General features: G+C 39.9%; 1 protein-coding gene across 4 annotated transcripts in view; it reads left to right on the top strand.

The window, feature by feature from the left end:
- The first annotated feature begins 7,262 nt into the window (after nt 1–7,262).
- The window catches only part of Rprd2 (regulation of nuclear pre-mRNA domain containing 2), a 91,182-nt gene continuing 76,553 nt past the window's right edge, over nt 7,263–21,891 (top strand). For 2 of the 4 annotated variants that reach the window (XM_027953729.2, XM_027953728.2), the window contains exon 1: nt 7,268–8,020. In XM_027953729.2, the coding sequence (XP_027809530.2) occupies nt 7,816–8,020 (205 nt within the window). In that variant the 5' untranslated portion in view covers nt 7,268–7,815. Of the gene's footprint in view, nt 8,021–21,891 lie in introns of all 4 variants that reach the window. The other 2 variants (XM_027953730.2, XM_071618474.1) reach the window with 2 other exon arrangements.

The following is a 21,891-nucleotide window of genomic DNA, read 5'->3' as shown; positions in this document are numbered from 1 at the left end:
GGTTCAATCCTCAGCACCACATACAAACAAAGATGTTGTGTCCGCCGAAAACTAAAAAAAAATAAATATTAAAATAAATAAATAAAGCCTCAGCAACTTAGCGAGGCACTAAGCAGCTCAGTGAGAAACTGTCTCTAAATAAAATATAAAATACTGCTGGGGATGTGGCTCAGTGATTGAGTGCCCCTGAGTTCAATTCCTGGTACCAAAAAAAAAAAAAAAAAGCTTTCTTGACCACACAGTATTGAGCATTATGTTCAGTAAACATTACCTACTTATTTTAAAAACTTAAAAGTAAGTTTTAGAGGTGAGGAATCTAAAGGCATAGAATAGGGGCTGGGGATGTGGCTCAAGCGGTAGCCCGCTCTCCTGTCATGCGCCTGTCATGCGGGTTGGATCCTCAGCACCACATACAAAGATGTTGTGTCCGCCGAGAACTAAATAAATAAATATTAAAAATTTAAAAAAAAATAAAGGCATAGAATAAAAAATTTGCCCAAGTTTATAAGCAGTCAGTGGTGGAGCTTAATTTGACAAACCATGGTTTGTTTGAATAGAGCCAAAATGCAGCTACTGATATATACTGCCTTTTTTGGTAAAATGAGTGGATAAAGAGAGATGTACTCTTCTTTTCAATGTCGTTCTCAGGATAGGTCCTATCTTTTGAACAGCTTTAATAAGGTTTTTTGTTGTTTTTTCTCCTTTATAGAGGTTTAGAAAAGTTGTTTTGGTTCTGAGTATTGAACCCGGGGGCTGTTAACCACTGAGCTTTTTTAAACCCTTTTTAAAAATTTCAGGGTTTTAGCCTGGGGATGTGGCTCAAGCGGTAGTGCGCTCCCCTGGCATGCATGGGGTGCTGGGTTGGTTGGATCCTCAGCACCACATAAAAATAATAAAGAAGTTGTGTCCACCGAAAACTAAAAAATAAATATTAAAAAATTTCTCTCTCCCTCTCTCTCTCTCTCTCTCTTAAAAAAAAAAAAAAATAGGGTTTCGCTAAATTGCCCAGGCTGGCCTTGAGCTTGCGGTCCTCTTGCCTCAACCCATTTAGCTGTGATTCTAGTTTTCTGCCACTGTTTCCAGCTTTTCTTTCTTTTTTTTAAGAAATAGGGACTTTGGAGCTGGGGATATAGCTCAGTTGGTAGAGTGCTTGCACAAGGCCCTGGATTCAATCCCCAGCACCACCAAAAAAAAAAAAAGAGAGAGAGAGAGAAGGTCCTTTCTAATTTTTTTTCTTTTATCTGTAGTGGGGATTGAACTTGGGGATTCTCACTCTACTGATGAGCTACTTCCCTCCCAATCCTCACCCCTCTTTTTAATATTTTTTTGGAGGGGTGGATACTGGGGATTGAACTCAGAGGCATTCAACCACTGAGCCACATCCCCAGCCCTATATTATATTTGATTTAGAGACAGGGGCTCACTGAGTTGATTAGTGCCCCTCTGTTGGTGAGTCTGGAATTGAACTCTCAGTTCTCCTGTCTCAGTCTCCTGATCTGCTGGGACTATAGGCCTGCGCCACCCTACCCTGCAGTAGTCTTCTATTTTGAGACAGGGTCTTGCTAAATTGCCAAGGCTGGCTTGAAACTTGAGATCCTCCTGCCTCAGCTTCCTGAGTTGCTAGGATTACAGGTATGAGCCATTATGCCCAGCTTAGTTTTTAATACTTAACAGAATTTATACTCATTCATTCTTTAACTCTGCATTTAATAAAAAGAACATATTTGGCCAGGTGTGTTGGTACACATCTATAATCCCAACCACTGAAAGATGAGAGAGGAGGATTGCAAGTTCAAGTCCAGCCTCAGCAATTTAGGCCCTAAGCAACTTTGCAAGACCCTGTCTCAAAATAAAAAAATAGAAGCAATGTGGATGAGTGGCAAAGTGTCCCTGGGTTAAATGCCCAATTAGAAAGGAAAACTAACAGGGCTGGGGCCCAGCAGTAGTGTTATGCTCGAATTTGGGACCCCCAAAGACCACCAGAGACCCAAGATCGATGTAAGCAGCAAAGAGGTGTTTATTGCAAGCTAGCTCGGTCCTCCGCGCACACACACAGCAACTGGTGATGCTGAGAGGCCCCAAACCCAGGATTTGCAGCATTTTTATACATTCTTTGGAGAGGGCAGGGACTTCACATACATCATAGCCTCTTTTAGCAAATCATCACACACCGCGGGAAAATCAAATAACAACTCTAAAACATGATTAGCACATTCACTGACGGGAACAAGTTGGGTAGGGGTGATTGGTCAGTACAAAAGGGGTATTCATTTGAACTGATTGGTTTAAGCCAAGAGGGGTGTATGTGCTGAACTACATGGTTTCCCAACTTGTTATCAACCACCATAAAATACTGGGAGGGTCAACTGGCATCCCAGGTATTTCCCTGTCTCATGCTAATTGGTGGCTGCTAGGGGGCTGCTATGGATCCCCACCTAGCCTGACTGAGTCAGGGACACCTGGCACAGCAGATCGCTCCTGTTATTTGTAGATAAACAACTTAGCAGGGTGGGAATGTGCCTAGTGGTGCTCTGTGGGTTTTTCCAAGGACAAAGGCCATGTCCCTTCCTTGGACAGGCTTTGCTCTGAGATAGAGGCTGGTTTTTCAGTAGAGCACACATCTCACATGTGTGAGGCCCTGGGTTCTATCCTCAGCAACACATAAATAAAATAAAAAGGTGTTGTGTCCACTTACAATTAAAAAAATATTTAAAAAAATTAGTGCTTACTCTTAGGTTAAGCATAGTTATTATGTACTGTGTATGAACATATATAAAGTTGTACTTTTTTAATATTAAAATATCATGGGTATTGGGAGGATTTGCAATAAAGATCTATGAAAAAATCTTTAGGGGCAACCATAAAACAAAACACTACTGTTCTAGTTGCTCAGGTAAAAACCCTTGACTTTGCCCAATGTGCTAACATTTACAAGTAGTCCTAGCTCCTTGGGCAGGAGGCTGAGGCAAGAGGATTGCTTGAGCCCCAGGAGTTTGAGATCAGCCTGGGAAACATACTAAGACTGTTAGACCAGGACGCAAGAAAAGACCACTGACTCCAATTAAAATCAAATTAAAGCAAGCTTATTATTTCGACCGGCCGGGCTGCCTCTCCCTCCCAAAACAGCGGGAACAAGAGAGCCACCCCAGGTTTCCTGCAGCCCAACTTTATAGCCCAGAAAGTTACACAAAGGGGGGTTACAGATAACAGAACTTTGACAAGCATCACACTAATGGTAGTTTACATTTTTTTTGCTGGCCCCAACATCAGAATTTATGAAGACCATTAGAGCCTCAGAGAGGGTCGTTGTCTGGCCAGGGAAGGCCAATATTTATGAGGTGTCACTAAAGTTTCAGAGAGGGCTGCTATCTGGTCAGAGAGCCAGGCATGGGTGAGTTCAAGGCATGGGCAGGCATTCCAAGCAGGTTCAGAATTTGCAGTAATTTAAAGCTGAAATTATCTTTTCATGGCTTTGTGGCGGGATGGCTCCCAATTTTAAGAAAAGATCAGGTTGGGTCTATCAAGACCACATCTCCAAAATAAGCAAAAAAAAAAAACACCAAACCATTGGTGCTACTTTTGATTCATTTGTTTTTCTCATTCCCAACATAAATCCGTGAATAATCCTTTGAGCTCTACTTCAAAATATATCCAGAATTTTTTATTTATTTTTTGATACCAGGGATTGAACTCAAGAGCATTCGACTACTGAGCCACATCCTCAGCCCTATTTTGTATTTTATTTAAAGACAGTGTTTCACTGAGTTGTTGAGAGCCACAGCCGTGTCAGCAGGCCACCAAAAGCCACAGTCTGGCTGGGCACCAAATCTGGAGGTCACGAGCCACTTGTAGGTTCAAACAGGAACTCCTTTATTGCCCTAACTCCACCAGCACTCCACGCGCACTCCCCGGGAACTCTCTCACCCTCCACCGGGCTCCTTGAGAACTCAAGGACAATGGGAACTCCAGGAGAACTCAAAGTATCTGGCACCCCAAGGCAGCAGGAGCCGCCCTATTGCCAGAGGCGCCCTATTGCTGGAGCCGCCCTATTGCTGGTCAGCAGGGGTCTATATACAACCGAATACACAGCCTGTTTTAATCCAGCATCATCCAGTCATAGCAATTATACACAGCTTAACTTAATTATCATCTTAATGGCTCCCTGGTGTCACCTCTCAACCACTCCTTCTGGCAAAATGCTAGGCACCATCCTGACTTGGCTGTGGCTCTCAACACTGAGTTGGCTTTGAACCCATGATTCCCCCATCTCAGCCTCCCTAGCTGCTGGGGATTATAGGAGTGTGCCACTGTGCCCAGCCTCAGACTTTGATGTCACTTGTCATTACTTATTTCATTATCCCTCTGGCCCAATTCTTATTTGGATTACTCAAACAGTTTCCCAATTAGTAGCTCTAAAGTCTGTTTTCAACCTAGCAACCAATGCAATCTTTTAATTAATTTATTTATTTACTTATTTAAATATTTTTAGTTGTAAAGCCAAACAACTTAATTTTGTTCATTTATTATTATTATTATATTTTATTAGTTGTTGATGAGCCTTTATTTATTTATATGTGGTGCTGAGAATCAAACCTAGTGCCTCACACATGCTCGGTAAGCGCTCTACCATTGAGCCACAACCCCAGCCCTATTATTTTTAATGTGGTGCTGACGATTGAACCAAGTGCCTCACACATGTGAGGCAAGCACTCTGCCACTGAGCCACAACCCCAGCCCCCAGTGTGATCTTTTAAAAATATATATATATAATTTTTAGTTGTAATTGGACACAATACCTTTATTTTATTTTTATGTGGTGCTGAGGATCAAATCCTGTGCCTCACACATTCTAGGTGAGTGAACTTCCTCTGAGCCACAACCCTAGCCCCCAATGTGGTGGTGCATGCCTATAATTCTAGTGACTTGGTAGACTGAGGCAGGAGGATCCCAAGTTCAAGGCCAGCCTCCACAATTAAGTGAAGGCTAAGCAGTTTAGGAATGGGGGGGGGGGGGGGCTGGGGATGTGGCTCAGTGAAAAAGCATGAGGGTTTAATCCCAGTAGCAAAAACATCACAAGAGCCTGACATAGTGGCACATGCCTGTATTTGTAGTACTCCAGAGGCAGAGGATAACAAGTTGAGGACAGCACTGGGCTATTAGTAAGACCCTATCTCAAAACAATATAGCACTGGTGTTCAGTCCCCCATACCACAAAACAAAACCAAAAAACCCAAACAAAACATGACAGGATAGTCACCATGTAACTTCTTTGCTTAAAACTTCTCTCACTTAAAGAGCTTCCTATTTCAGAATTGTTAAATAAAATTTATAGGAGGAACGAAACTAAAGTTACTCATGCTAAAAAGATCCATGTCACCAAATGAAACTGTTGTTTATTTAACCTTTCAAGAAATCAGGATAATAGCCAAATTTCCAAATAGGTCATTCATAGCTAGCATGAAAAAGAAAGCATCCTACTTTAACTTTTACAAGGATTTGGATTGAACAATGATTTTTCTTCTATTTCTGCTTTCCTCAGCCCTTTCTGATTAATAATGACTTTTCCGTTCAGCTCATTAGAACACTCATATTTTATGGAATGAAATATTGCCTGGTTTTAACCATAAAGCCAGTTAGTGTTTTTTTTTTTTTTTTAACTGTGGATTGAACCCAGCAGTGCTGTACACACTGAGCTACATCCCCAGTCCTTCTTTATTTTTTTTTATACACGGTCTCACTAAATTGCTTAGGGCCTTGCTAAGTTGCTGAGATAGGCCTCCAGTTTGTGATTTTTCTGCCACAGCCCTCCTACAGGCATGTGGCATTGTGCATAGTTAGTTTTCAAATTTGTTGAAATTTTGTCTTCTGGTAAAGTCCTTAACAGTGGCCTTCAAAGCCCTACCAGGAAATTTTCCCCTCTCCGACTTCACTCATCTCGTACCACATGTCCCCTTCTCTTATTCTCTTCCAAACCGGCTTCCTTGTTCTTAAGACATTTCCTGTGTTAGGGTCTTTGCACTTGGTGTTCCTTCTGCTATCCTGTCCCCTCTTATATCTGCTTGCTCATCTTTTTCTCGGGGTCCACATCAGATATCATTTTCTTTCAGAACCCTTGCTGGTTCACCATACCACTTCCCTTCACATTCACTTTCTTTCTCTGTCACATACTCTCTACACCTTCTGCTTTGTATTTCTTTTTTTTTTTTTTTTTGCTTTCTATTTCTTTATAGAACTCACTATGCACTGAAATATGCTTGTTTAAGGTCTCCTGCCACTAAGCACCAAACGTTTTTTGTCTATTTTACTGTTACTCCCACAAATCTCAAACAGCATTCCAACATTCAACAACTTTTTGTTGAATTAATGCTAGACGTGAACTTGACAAGACTCCTTGCCTCACGAACCATATTGGGGAGCCATAAAATACTTAAAATTGCACTGTACAGTGGGAACACATGAACCTGCAAATCTGCCCAGAAGATCTACATAAGCCAGTATAATGGAATGGTTGGTGTTTGGCTGTGCTCATCAACCGATATTTAAGGCTCTTGTAAAATTGTAATGTAGTAAGTAAGCAATTGAGATCGTAACTGGCCAAAATGAAGTCATATATTGCCAATCATTCTTTCCTCGCTCCAAATGTTTAACAGGGAAAATTTTTTGTTTCACTTCCTCAATTATTTCCTCTTCCTACAATCCAACTGGATTATGCAGCCGACTGGCTGGAATGGTATCGTCCAGGGGAGCGTGTAATGGACTGTTCTAGGAGTCTGCGTAGTGAATGGCTCGTGGGACCTGGCACATGCGCATCTTCTGCGGCGCTGCAAGATGGCTGCCAGCCATTTTGTCACGCGTCGGTGCCCCGTTAGCGATGGCAGCAGCTGGAGACGCCAAGAAGTAACAGTGAACTCGGAGCAGTGGGAATTTCCTGCCCCTGTTGTGTGAGCGAAACAGCGACAAGAGAGCGATCCCGCGAGGAAGCGAAAGGCGGAGCGGAGTGTTGGGCCCCGCCCTCTAACCTCTCCTTAGATTGATCAGCTCCTTCATCCTTCCCTCTGGGTTTTTACTTTCAGTCCGCTGCGCGCAGATCTGCTGCGCAGGCGCACAAATAATCGAAGCGCTTCCTTGGCCCTAAGGGTTTGCGGACTCCTGCGCGCGCTTCTCGAACTCTTCCCTTGATTGGTCAGATTGCCCCGCCATCACGCCTCCCTTGGCTTTCAAGGTTGAGGAGGAAGCGGGGGGGCGGGGCCAGGCCGCGCGTGCGCAATGCTGTTGCTGTCCCTTGGCTGCTATTGCGTTGCAAAAAAAAATCCTGACTAGGTAGCCTTGGGCCTTTTCTGTGCAAGAGAATCTAAGGAGAGAGAAAGATTTCTGCAACTGAAGGGACAGTCGGGGAATATTAAATTTAAGATATTAACGCCCGCCCTGGCTCACAGGAGTGTGGTGATAGGGGTGAGTAAGGGCCTTAGCGTTGAGAGCCGAAGAGTAAAAAACCATTAGTTTCGGCGCCAGGCGTTTTGAAAGGCTTCTGTTTTCGTCGTATTTCTCTCCTGACTACTGACTGGTTTAAACACGACCCCTGAACAAATATCGATAAACCTTCGAGCCCGCAGCCCCACCTTGCAGCGCGTAGGAGCCGCCAGCGTGCCGGGCAGCGAGCCCTCCCCTCCGTCCCTCCAGGAGAGCCTAGCGCGTGCGCTCCCCCACCTTCTGGCCTCCCTCCCCGTCTACGGCTTCCACGCACTCGCAGTGATTGTTTTGCCCGCTCCCGCCGCCGCCGCCAGAGGAGCAGCAGCGCTTGTGCAAACCGGGAAGATGGCGGCCGGCGGCGGCGGAGGCAGCAGTAAGGCCTCCTCCTCGTCAGCCTCTTCGGCAGGGGCTCTGGAGTCCTCGTTGGATCGAAAATTCCAGTCGGTAACCAACACCATGGAATCCATTCAAGGCTTGTCGTCTTGGTGTATAGAGAACAAGAAACACCACAGCACTATCGTCTACCATTGGATGAAGTGGCTCCGGAGATGTGAGTTGTTGGGGCGCCCGGGACGGGAGGCTGGGAGGTGGAAGGAAGTACGGCCCGCAACGCTCGGGGCTTCCCCGCGGAGCCGCGGGGTTCGCTCGGGCTGGTTCGCCGGGAAGCTGGGACCGACCTCCCCAGCCCGGGCCGGGCTGCCCCGAACCGCAGGAGGTCCATTTCTTGGATATTTTCTTGCCTCTGACGTGGTGTGACCTTGGGCCGTTGGGCCCAGAGCCTTACAGATGTTCCCCTTTCAGCTCAGACGGAGCTTGCGAGTGGGCTGTGGGTTCCCCTGAGCCCCACCGAGATTGTCGCGTCCGTTTATTTCCTGTAGGCCTTGCTGTGAGTCGTCTCCGGTTCTCCTGGTGTAGACCAGGGATGTTTCAGCAGGGGAAGTCCACTCACTTAGCCAGACGGTGCTAGACCGTTTCGTGTTTTCTGCTGAGCTGAAACTTGTGATATGTAGTAAGGATGGCCTTATCTGGATGTCCCTAAAACTTGTGATGTGTACTGAAGGAGGACTTACCTGGATAGGTGTTACGGGAAACAGCATGAGCTCTGCGTGGGTCTGGGGCGACCGACCACCTGCTCTCCTTTTACCTGTGTTTGCTGCAATAAAATAAAGACTTCTTGATACGGACCAGAAACAATTGGGATAGTTAGTGTCATCATTAAGACCTTATCGTGGAAGGCATATTTGGCTACTTTTTAGATACCTGAAGTATAGATTTTTTTTTTTACAGAATTGAATTTGTTTTCATAGGTAATCAAAACGGGAAACGTGCTTTTTAAAGCATATGATACTTTTTTTCCCCTTAGTTATTGCTGTTTTGCCTTGGTATGTGTGTGTTTCCCCCTACTTTGGTGCTGTACTACAGAAAAGAGGTCCATTCAGCATGGACTTTTCCAAAAGATTTCAAATTCTTTAGGAGAAAATGTGGAGAACTCACTTGCTTCCTGCTGAGAATAGAGGGTTAACCCAAACTTCACATACATCTATTTGAATTTTAGTTTGCTTTCTCTCTATAGCATGTTACCAGTGAGACTGGTCATTCAGTTATTCTTACTTCTTATCCTACTTCTGCCATTGCCCCTGCAGTGTTTTGATTTGTCTTTACCTTGGATAAAGCTTGCAAAATTATAGGTCCAAAGCTTCAAACCATTTGTGTTGGAACTTGGATTTGGAAATATTTCTTATGGTTTTTTGAATAATAATACTAAAAATTTAGTTAGTAGAGAAAGACAGGATTAGTTAATCTCTTTGCTAATAGCAGATCATACCTTCTTGCTGGAATGTAAAATTAGAACCTAGAATATCAAATATGCTAGCAATCATTATCAAAGACTTATCATGTGTCTAGTGTGGGCCAGACATTTCATTATTCCATATAATATACTTTATAATGTACTGAGAAGTGGTGTTTGTTTGTTTGTTTGAGTAATGAGATTGAACACAGGGGTGCTCTATCTTTGAGCTTCTTTCCCAGCCCTCTTTATTTTTTATTTTAATCCAGGTTCTTGCCAAGTTGTCCAGGCTGGCCTGGAGCTTGCCATCCTCCTGCCTCAGCCTCTCTAGTAGCTGTGATTATAGGACCATGCCACTGGGCTCAGCTGAGAACTAGATTTTTCAACTATGGTTTACAAAAAGAGAACATTAACGCTCAGAAATGTCAGGTTGCTAATGGTTACTCAGTAAAATGTTGTAGTTGGGAACTGGCTCTACCATTAACTTTGTAAAATAATGTTTAATGTACTTGGTACACCACAGGGAGCAAACAGTGCTAATGTGAGCACGAGAACCAGTTCTCCACTCTGTCTTACAAGGTTTTTACTAAATTATGCAAGCATTTTATATTTCCTGCTGTTGGGTTCTACTGCTTTAATTCTTATGATTACATCCTTTGCAAGATTAAGGTGGTCCCTGTCCTTACCTTGTGGGATCATAAATGACAATTACCAGATGTTTTTTCCCAGTCAGTAATAATGTGATACACTGGAGCCAGAATTTTTCTGCCTGTGCTATCGTTGATACCATGTACTATGTCTGAGCTTATTTCCTCTGTTGATACCTTAAAAGTGAAAAAATGATTGCTCTAAGAAGGAAATAATTCAGCTGAAGTTTGTTCTGTATAGTTTGTGTAGTTCTTTAACTATAAAAGCTTTTGACTTTATAAAACCTGGTATGATTTTCCTAGAGGAATGGAATTTAACTTTCTAAAATGGGTAGGGGTAATTTCATAGTCATTTTGTACTTACAACTTGGTTATAAATAAAGCCTTTTTTTTTTTTTTTTTTTTTGGTGCTGGGGCCTTATGCATAAGAGGCAAGCACTGTACCAACTGAGCTATATCCCCAACCCTTAAATAAAGACTTTTGAGAGACCTATTCAAATGAGTGGTGAAGGGTACAATGAAAATAGTTTGTGTATTGGACCACATTTTCATTTAATTTTGTATTTCTTTTTTTAAAATCTTTCTTTTTTTTAGTTGTAGATGGACACAATACCTTTATTTGTTTTTATGTGATGCTGGGAATCGAACCCAATGCCTCACCAAGCTAGGCAAGTGCTCTGCCACTGAGCCATGTCCCTGGCCTCTTAATTTTATATTTCTTTACAGTTAGACTTACATTAGTTTGAATTTGGTTGCTAAGTCTACTTTAGACAAAATTGTGAAGTAGGTATTTCAAATTTCTTTCTTTCTTTTTTTTTTTTTTTAAGAGAGAGAGAGAATTTTAATATTTATTTTTTAGTTATTGGCGGACACAACATCTTTGATTGTATGTGGTGCTGAGGATCGAACCCGGGCCATACACATGCCAGGCGAGCGCGCTACCACTTGAGCCATATCCCCAGCCCAGTATTTCAAATTTCTAATCTTTCTGTCCATTTTCCTGATGCCACTTTTGCTTTTTTTTTTTTTCTCTCCTGACATCCACGATTTAGTAATTCAGATCTCTATGTAATTTAAGTAAATGCTATTCCAGAGATTTTTTTTGTGTGTGTGGGGGGACAGGTACCACATCTTCAGCCCTATTTTGTATTTTATTTAGAGACAGGGTCTCACTAAATTGCTTAGCACCTCCCTACCGTGCCTTTGCTGAGGCTGGCTTTGAATTCGCAATCCTCCTGTCTCTCAGCCTCCCAAGCCACTGGGATTACAGGCATGCGCCACCGCACCTGGCTTCCAGAGATATTATTTTATTTACTTAATTTTTGTGGTGCTGGAGATGTAACCTAGGGCCTCCAGCATGCTGTTCAAGTGCTCTACTATTGAGCTACATCCCCAGTCTTCGGAGTTCTTTTCATTTTATCATTCATTTAATAATGTGTCATAAGAGACTTTTATTCACCAAAAAGAAAAATAAATTATAAAGGAAATAATTTACTGAAAGCAAGTGTGCTCTCTGAAGATACACACCGATTAACCAGTTTTCTTCAGACATTTTAAAATTTTGCTTGGCTGTAGTGTTTATTGTCTCTTTTTCTTTCTTTTTTTTGGTACTGGAGATTAAACCAAGGGTTTAACTTTTGCATGTTAGGCAAGCACTCTACCACTTCACTATATCCCTAGCCCTCATTATCTCATTTCAAAAAGTTATCTTTCAGTAGTATAAGCAGATGCTTATTTTTAAATCTTTTCTCTGCTTTAAAACCCTCCCTTGATACCCCATTGCAGCAGAGTTACGTTCTAAACTTCTTTTACTGTGGTCTACAGCATAAGACCCTACACTTAACTGCTCTGCTTGCTTCTTAGTTCTTTTCTGATCCTACCTTCTCTTCATTTAGATCTAACCTCAGATATTACCTCCTCAGAAAGGTCTTGTTCACCTTCAGTTGCTATTATGTCATCTTATTTTCAGTATATGAAATCACTTATTACATGTTTATTGTCTATTTTCCTTTGTCAGATGACAACCTGTGTTTTGTTTATTGCTGTATCTCCAAGCAACTAGAACAGAATGTGGCATTTAGTAAAGCAATCATTAAATATTTATCAACAATGGTGTGAAATAATCAGATACTTGAGGAACAGAATTGCTTTTTTTTTTTTTTTGGTATTGGGGATTGAACTCGGGCATTCTACCACTGCGCCACATCCCTAGCCCTATTTTTTATTTAAAAATATGTGCAGGTTCAGGATGTGGCTCTTACATGGATGTGATGTGCAATTTGACCTGATTATCATTTCTATACTTCATTCTTCTTTCCCATTTTTATTCACTTGTTTCTTTTCTTTCATTTTATTTTTGGTACTGGGGATTGAACCCAGGGGTACTTAACCACTGAACTGTATCAGCAGCCCTTTTTTCTAATTTGAGACAGGGTCTTTCTAGTTGCTTGGGGCCTCTTTAATATTGCCAGTGCTGGCCTTGAATTTACCATCCTATTGCTTTAGCCTTCTGAGTCACTGGGGTTTACAGGTGTGTGCCGTCATTCCTGACTTCTTCCCATTTTTAATGTATAATGATAATCAGTATGGAAAAGTAGAAAAACGTAGACTTTGGAATTAGACCTAGGTTCAGATCTTAACTCAATCACTTCATCTTGGGTGACATACTATGTGAGGTACTTAAACTGTGATCCTTAATTTCTCATCAATAAGTAGAGATAATAATGATCTTTCATAGGATTGTTATCTAGGTATAAGAAGATAATGCATGTATTTTAGCCTGCAACCTAGGACATAAAAAAATTGAAATTATTTACTATGATCATTCAGATAAAAATAGTCTTAAAATCCTGAATATTCAAAATAAATTATGACAGAACCTTGTTTTGGGTACAGTGGTAGAATTTACATTCTTGGTTGGACTAGACTCCCTGAAGTGATAGTGAATGTTGCAAGTTCTCTGAAGAACTAGTAGAAAAAAATGTAAAATACTATGTTTATGATACCTCTATTTTGTCTTCTTTCTTTTTCAGCAGAGGGAATCTATTTTATTAATATAGTTTTATATAGTAGCAAATGATCTTGGTTTGGGTTTTGAAGTTTGATAAATCCTTTGGTAATTTATGGACTCTGGAGTGTATCCTAGAACCCAGGATTTTATTCAGCAGTTGATCCTTTTTAGCGCCTGTTTCACCTTTTATTTTTTCCTTTTTCTCAACAATGTGTTTCCATCTACAATGTTTATTTCTCTAAATCTTTTAACAATTAAAATACTCTCAACTAAAAATAAGTATCTTTATGATTTGCTGTATTTTGTCTTATTTCTAATTATTGAATACTGGTCTGTTTTGGAGAGCTGTGTGAGTTTAATGATTTTTTTCAGGAAATAGTAGAAATGTGATTGCTACTTAGTTGTAGAACACAAAATCTGTTAATTTCCCTTAAGGTATTTTTCTTTTAAAATATTTATCTTTTAGTTATAGTTGGACACAATACATTGATTGTATTTATTTATTTTTATGTGGTGCTGAGGATCTAACCCAGGGCCTCCCATGTGCTAGGTGAGGGCTCTACCGCTAAGCCACAACCCAGCCTTTAAGCTATTTTTGATATAAATTTTATATACAAAAATAAAGAGGTAATGACACTTCCTTTCTTTTCATCACCCCACTTCAGTACTTATCAACTCTATGGTCAGGTTTTTTTTTTTTTTTTAATTTTTAATTTTCATGGATATCTTTTACCCCCTCCTCTTCATTACTTTGAAGCAAGTTGAAGTACAGTCTTTTATGTTTTTCACAAAAGAGACAAACATAGAGTAGAAAAATAGTCATAGAGGATTTATTTGTTGCAGAGATCTACAAAGTGCAGTTACTTTTTTTTTTTTTTTTTGGTGCCAAGGATTGAATTTGGGGGCACTCAACCACTGAGCCACATCCCCAACCCTATTTTGTATTTTATTAGAGACAGGGTCTCATTAAGAGCTTAGCACCTTGCCATTGCTGAGGCTGACTTTGAACTGGAGATCCTCCTGTCACAGCCTCCTAAGCCTCTGGGATTACATGCCCGTGCCACCACCCCCAGCTCTCAGTTACATTTTTTATCCATGGTAATGTTCTCTTAGTTTGAGTCTCATGAACTTTAAGTGGATCATGAAGCTGGTAATAATTTTATAGCTAATGTTTGTTAAGTGCTTACTATGTGCCAAATGTTCCTAAGCATTTTACACATACTAATTCTTTCAGAATTAAATTTTAAAAACGTTGTCCTCACAATTTTTAAAGTAGGTATTATAATCCCCATTTTACAGATGACAAAATAGAGGCACTGAGAGATTAAGTAACTTGCCTCTGGTTTCAGAGCTAATTAATAGTGAAGCCAAGATAAACCCAGGCATTCTTTTTTTTTTTTTTTTAAGAGAGAGAGAGAGAGAATTTTTTAATATTTTTTTAGTTTTCGGCGGACACAACATCTTTATTTGTATATGGTGCTGAGGATTGAATCCAGGCTGCAAGCAAGCCAGGCGAGAGCACTACCGCTTGAGCCACATCCCCAGCCCAATTAAGAGGTTTTTTATGGCAAAACATTTGAACGTATACTCATCAGTGAAGAGTTCAGTCTGCTGTTTGTATATATGTATATATTATTATTATTATTTAGTGGTGGATACTGGGGATTGAACCCAGGGGTCCTGGGAATGGTAGGCAGGTACTCTACCACTAGGGTACACCACCAGCCTGCTCTTTTATATATGATATTCCACTAATCTGAGGGCCTGGGACCATTTTCTGGAGTTTGGCCTCTGAAATGTAGCCTGTCCTTTTTTGTTGTTTACATTCTTTGTAATCTTATCCTGTGTTGCAGATAGGTGGGCTAGTCTTGTAGAGTGTAACAATGTTGTAATTATATATGTATACCAATGAATAACACAGGTGGACTAAATACAAATTCTGACTTAAGAGTTCTAAGATGGATTTTGCTTATAAATCGCTAGTTTACTTTCAGTTCTTTCAACAGTATTTATTTTTAATATTTAAAACATTGAAAAATATTTTATTCTACAGTAGTCATACATAATTATGAGATAAGTATAATACTGCCCTTTTTTTTTCCCTTTCTTTTGTATGTGTGTGTGTGTGTGTGTGTGTGTGAGAGAGAGAGAGAGGGAGAGAGAGATACTGGTGGTTGAATCCATGGGCACTCTGCAGCCCTTTTTATTTTATTTTTTTTTAAACATTCATTTTGTAGTTGTAGGTGGATACATATTTTATTTTTATGTGATGCAGTGCCTCACACAAGCTAGGCGAGTGCCCTTTCCTCTGAGTCACAGCCCCAGCCCTAGCCCTTTTCATTTTTTTAAAAATTTTTTTAGGTTGTTGATGGACCTTTATTTTATTTGCTTATTTATATGTGGTGCTAGGAATCGAACCCAGTGCCTCACACATATGAGGCGAGAGCTCTACTGCTGAGCTACAACTCCAGCCCCCTAGCCCTTTTCATTTTGAGACAAAGTCTCACTAAGCTGTTGAGGCCAGCCTTGAACTTGTGATCCTCTTGTCTTAGCCTCCTGCATCACTGGACTTAACAGCTGTGCACCATTTTGCCTAGCTTTATTTTTTTAAATATTACTTTTTGGGGGAGTAGATACGGGGGATTGAATTTAGGGGCACTCGATCACTGAGCCACGCCCCCAGCCTTTTTTTTTTATGTTTATTTTTTAGTTGTAGTTGGGCACAATACCTTTATTTCTCTTATTTATTTTTATGTGGTGCTGAGGATCGAACCAGGGTCTCACACATTGAGACAAGCATTGCGCTGCTGAGCTACAACCCCCGACCCTTTTTATTTTTTATTTTGAGATGGGATCAGACCCAACGCCTCACACTTGCCAGGTTAAGTGCTCTACCACTAAGCCACAATCCCATCCCCCTAAAGATTTATTTTTTTGCAGTGCTGAGAATTGAACCCAGAGTCTCACTCATGCTTGGTAAGAGCTCTACCACTGAGCTATAGTTTCAGCAAATATATTTTTATTTTTAATTGGCACATAGTAACTGTACATATTTTGGGGGTATAGTGTGACATTTTAACACATTTATAATGTATAATGTTCACATCAAGGTAAGTGGCTTATTTGTCACCTCAGACATAATTCATTTCTGTATGTTGGGAACATAAAATTCTTTCTACTAGGTATTTTGCAATATACAAGCGATTGTTTTCAAACATAGTCTCCTTACTATGTTATAGAACCTTAAAAGTTATTCTTCCTGCTAGGCACTGTGGTGCATGCCTATAATCCCAGCAGCTCTGGAAGCTGAGGGAGGAGGATCATAAATTCAAAATCATCCTCAGAAAATTGGCGAGGCCTTGAGCAACTTAGGAAGACCACTATGGCTCAGTGGTTAATTGCCCCTGGGTTTGATCCCTGGTATTTAAAACAAAAAGTTATTCCTCCTCTCCCACTGTACTCCTGAACTTGTTAACCCTCAACAAATATTTATTGAGCAGCTGTGCCAGGCACTGTCTCGGCACTGGGGATACCAGAGGGCGAACAAAAATCTTTATCATAACAAGAGTTTATACTTTAGTAAGAGGAGATAGGCATCAAAGATAGTAAATAAGTGATAATAAATGTATCAGAAGGTGATAAGTACTATAAAGAAATATAAAATAGGAAAGAAGATTATGAGATTTGCAGTTTTAAACTAGACTAGAAGGAAAGGCCTTACTGAAAAGGTGAAATGTGAGTAAATAGGTAAGTTAGTAAGCAATATAGATATGAAGGCATGCAAGAATATTTAAGCCAAAAGAACAGAAAAGTATAAAGATCCTGAGGTTAATGTATGTCTGGTGAGCTAAAGGAACATATTATTTTTCTGTGGTGCTGAGGATCGAACCTAGTGCCTCACACATAACACTAAGCCACAAACCTAGCCCTTCGGCTTTTATTTGAATGAGTTACTGAACTATGAGTAGAGGAGGGATATGATTGATTTATGATTGGAGGTGCTGCCAGGGATTGAACCCAGGGTGTTGTTCATGCTAGCTGTTTTGTTTGTTTATGGTGGTACTAGGCATTAATCCAGGGGTACTCTACCACTGAGCTATATCCCCAGCCCTTTTTATGTTTATTTTGAGGCAGTGTCTTGCTAAATTGCCCAGGCTTGCCTCAAACTTGTGATTATATTGATGTTGTTTTAGGTGTCTATTTTTAAATATACCTTTACTGAGATATGATTTATAAATATAACTTTTTTTATATAGTGAATATTAAATCCAGGTCCTTATATATGCTAGGCAAGCATTCTAGCACTTAATGAAAAGACAGGGTCTCACTTAGTTGTCCAGATTGGTTGTGATCCTCCTGCTTTAGCCTCTTAAGTAGTTTGAATTATAAGTGTGCACTGTTGTGTCTTGTAATATTAACTTTATCATTGGAGGTTACAGCAAAGGTACTGCTGCATGGATCTAGTGAGGCTAAACCAAGAGTAGAAATAAGAAAAAGATTAAAATAGATCATTTCTTTGGGGAATTGAGATAAGGTTTACCTGGAGCCTCAGAAAAAATCTAAACCAAGAATACACTAGATCAAGTGTGTAGAGGCATCTAAGATGCCAGAATGCTTGAGAGCCTTCTCTATGAACCTCTGCTCTATCATATTTAATGCTCTCTCTTATTAGACTTACTTCTTAATTTACATTGATTCTCTAGTTGATCTCTTCCAGCTTTCTGGCCCTAAAACAATGTATGGCCCGAATAGACACCTTGGGGTAACTGTTGCATATTTTTAAAAAATATTTATTTTTTAGTTGTAGTTGTAAAAATACCTTTATTTTTTTTTATTTATTTTCATGAGGTGCTGAGGATCGAACCTAGGGCCTCACACATGCTAGGTGAGCGCTCTACTGCTGAGCCACAACCCCAGCCCACTGTTACATAATTAGGCTAAAACAACTAAACTGTGCAATTTATTTATTTTTTTGGGTGGGGGGAGTTACTAGGCATTGAACTCAGGGGCACTCAACCACTGAGCCACAACCTCAGCCCTCTTTTGTATTTTACTTAGAGATGGGGTCTCATTGAGTTGCTTAGCGCCTCATCATTGCTGAGGCTGGCTTTGAACCTATGATCCTCCTGTCTCAGCCTCACTGCTGCTGGGATTACAGGCATGCACCACTGTGCCTGACCTCAACTGTATAATTTAAATGAATTTTATAGTCTAGGGATGTCATTCACTGGTAGAGTACCCCTGAGTTCAATATGCAGTATCAAAAAAAAAAAAATAAAAATGAAAGGTTAATATTGCATTATCTGTCTCTGTCTCCCCTTTGAATTCCTTGATCATCTTTTCTTTATTTTATTACGCTAGGTTCATAGAAGTGTAGATAATATTTTTCTGTGTTTTCCTGGCAATTTTTTAAAACATGAAACTACCTTATTTCTAAAGTCAATATACATTAAACAAGCCTTTATAGCTGTATTATGAGACTTTATAAAAAATAGTCCTTATGTTCTTCATTTAGATGCTTTGTTTCACATGGAAAAGGGTGAAATATCCTTGGCCCTAGCTGGGTTTAATACAATGTAATGTGTAAAGTATACATTTATTGTACCAGATCCCATAGTAAGCTAACTGTTAAATTGTGGAATAGATGAACATTCCTATACAAGTACCACATGCTTTCCTTCTGAAATTTAGACAGGGGAAAAAAGACAACATGAAAGTAGCAGGGAGAGAGAGAGGAAGGGGTTGTGGGGGACAGGAAAAGGGATAATGAAGGGTATGATCAAAGTATGTTATATGCATATACAATTATGCCACCATGAAATCTCTTACTCTATATAATTTAAATGCACTAATAAAAATTAAAAGCAAACATTCCTACAACTTGAAGTGTGAAACAGTATTGATAGACTTCAACATGGTATGGAAATATTTTCAGAGAAAAATTACAGTTGCAGTGGAAAAAATACTAATATGAAAATTTGTTCAAACACGCCACCTCAGAATCACTTTAATATCTGTTTTGTCTGCTGAAAAGGGATGAGTCTATGGACGTGTGTGGTTTCTTAGGGAGTGGAGGCCCACTGATTTATTCTTAGTAATTTGGCGGCCTTCCTTTTGTAAGCTATATATAATAGCTGTATCCAAAATTCTTTTCTCTTAGACTTTTTAAAAATATTTTTTAGTTGTAGAGGAACACAATAACTTTTTTTTTTTTAGTGTGATGCTGAGGGTTGAACCCAGTGCCTCACGTGTGTGAGGCAAGAGCTCTATCACTGAGCCACAACCCAGCCCCTCTCTCTTAGACTTTTTTTTTTTTAAGATGTTGATGGATCTTTATTTTATTCATTGATTTATATGTGGTGCTGAGGATTGAACTCAGTGCCTCACACATGCTAGGTTCTACCACTGAGCCACAACCCCGCCCTTCTCTTTTTGATCAATCAGTATTGATTCTTATTTTTTTTGAACTGGGGATTGATCCCAGGGGTGCTCAGCCACTGAGCTATATCCCTAGCCCTTTTTAGTTTTTGAGACAGGGTCTCACTAAGTTGCTGAGGCTCTTTTTAAATTTTTGATCCTCCTGCTTCAGCCTCCTGAGTCGCTGGATTTACAGGCATGTATCATCATGCCCAGCTTAGGCTTTTTTTTTTTTTTTTTAAAGAGAGAGAGAGAATTTTAATATTTATTTTTTAGTTTTCGGCAGACACAACATCTTTGTTTGTATGTGGTGCTGAGGATTGAACTTGGGCTGCACACATGCCAGGCGAGCGCACTACCACTTGAGCCACATCCCCAGCCCTTTTTTTTTTTTTTTAATACCTTTATTTTATGTGGTGCTGAGGATGGAACCCAGGGCCTCACACATGCCAGGCAGACACTCTACCACAGAGCTACCACTGCAGCCCCTTCTTCTCCTTTTTTTTTTTTTAACTTCACTTTCCCATACATTTATTGTTTTACAGCAGTTCCTCCAAGTAGAGAGATTTGGATTAGTGGTTTTAAAATTTCAATTTCCTGAAAACTAAGGGTACATAGAGTTTAGTTTAATCTGCAGCAGGAGCTCAAAGACCATAGTAAAAATTCCCCAAGAATTTAACATCATTGTAACAAATCATCTTGACTTTCTCATCTGTCATGGAAACAAAAAGTAGTTGGTGTTTTGTAATACTTTGGGATTCCAGCATCCCCACAGATTTTAATTATAAACACTGGAGAAATGTGCATCTTGTGCAAAGTGATAGAACCTAGCTTGTTACTTATTTTGGGAAAAGGCAACAAATCCATTTGTGCTTTGAAGCATTAAAGTTTTTCTTTTCTTTGTTTCTTTTGGACGGGTAGTACCAGGGATTGAATTCAAGGGCATTCGGCCACTGATCCAAATCCCCAACCCTATTTTGTATTTTATTTAGAGACAAGTTCTCAATGAGTTGCTTAGTGCCTTGCTATTGTTGAGGCTGGCTCTGTACTGGGGATTGATTCCCAGGGATGCTCGGCCACTGAGCTATATCCCTAGCCCTTTTTATTTTTTGAGACAGGGTCTCACTAAGTTGCTGAGGCTCTTTTAAAATTTTTGATCCTCCTGCCTCAGCCTCCTTAGCCGCTAGGGTTACAGGCTTGTGTCACCACACTCAGCAGCATTAAAGTTTTTCTAGCCAAGATAAGATAGTTTATAAACCTCATTCTTGGGCCATTGTTGTGGCTCAGCAGTAGGGCCCTCACCTTGTACATGCAATCCTCTGGGTTGCATCCTCAGCACCACATTAAAATAAATGAATAAAACAAAGGTATTGTGTTCAACTACAACTAAAAAATAAATATTTTTTTTTAATGAGAGAAGAGGGCTGGGGATATGGCTCAAGCGGTAGCACGCTCGCCTGGCATGCGTGCGGCCCGGGTTCGATCCTCAGCACCACATACAAACAAAGATGTTATGTTGTGTCCGCCGAGAACTAAAATAAATGAATATTGAAAGATAAAAAAAAAAAAAGAGAGAGAAGAGAGAGAGAATTTTTAATATTTATTTTTCAGTTTTCGGTGGACACATCTTTATTTTATGTGGTGCTGAGGATCGAACCCAGCGCCCTGCTCATGCCAGGCGAGTGCATTACCACTTGAGCCACATCCCCAGCCCTAAATATTTTTTTTAAAATACCTCATTCTTACTCTCTTCTTTTTATTTTATTTATTTATTTTTAAAAAATGTTTCTTAGCTGTTGATAGACCTTTATTTAATTTATTTATTTATATGTGATGCTGAAAATTGAACCCAGTGCCTCATACATGCCACACAAGTGCATTACTGCTGAGCCCCAGCCCCAGCCCACTCTTTTCTTTTTAGAGAAAAGTTGAAACATCGGCTTCTTCTTCTTCTTCTTCTTTTTTTTTTTAACATTTATTTTTTAGTTGTAGGTGAACACAATACCTTTTTAAAAAAAAATTTTTTTTAATGTGGTGCTGAGGATCAAACCCAGTGCCTCCTACATGGTAGGCAAGAGCTCTACCACTGAGCCACAACCCCAGCCCCATACATAGGCTTATTGATGAAAGAAATGAACTATATTAAAGAGTTGGGTTCAAATTATACTTGTAGTTTGTGACTTCTCTCCCTAATCTCTCTTCTTCCTTCCACTTCACTTTAGTGATTTAATTTCATTTATTTTTATTTTCTAGTTCTTTTGGTTCTCACTAGCAGAGACATGAAGTATTTCTCCCCCCACCCCACTTTTTTTGGGGGGGGTATATTATTGTTATGGGATTTGTTTTTACACATTCATTGTTGTTGCATATTGATGGGATTTGTTATACATATTCATACATGTACACATTATAACAATATAATTTTACTAATATGTAATATTTATTTATTACTGTTTAGCAAAAGTTGTGCTGTGAAAGGGAAAAAATATTAGGAACTATAACTCAACTTATTATTTTTTTAAATATTTATTTTTTTGTTTTAGGTGGATACAATATCT

Source organism: Marmota flaviventris, chromosome 10, assembly GCF_047511675.1.
Source record: "Marmota flaviventris isolate mMarFla1 chromosome 10, mMarFla1.hap1, whole genome shotgun sequence".
Lineage (NCBI taxonomy): Eukaryota > Metazoa > Chordata > Mammalia > Rodentia > Sciuridae > Marmota > Marmota flaviventris.
Note: the sequence above shows the minus strand (reverse complement) of the source record. Positions and strands in the feature narration are given on the sequence as shown.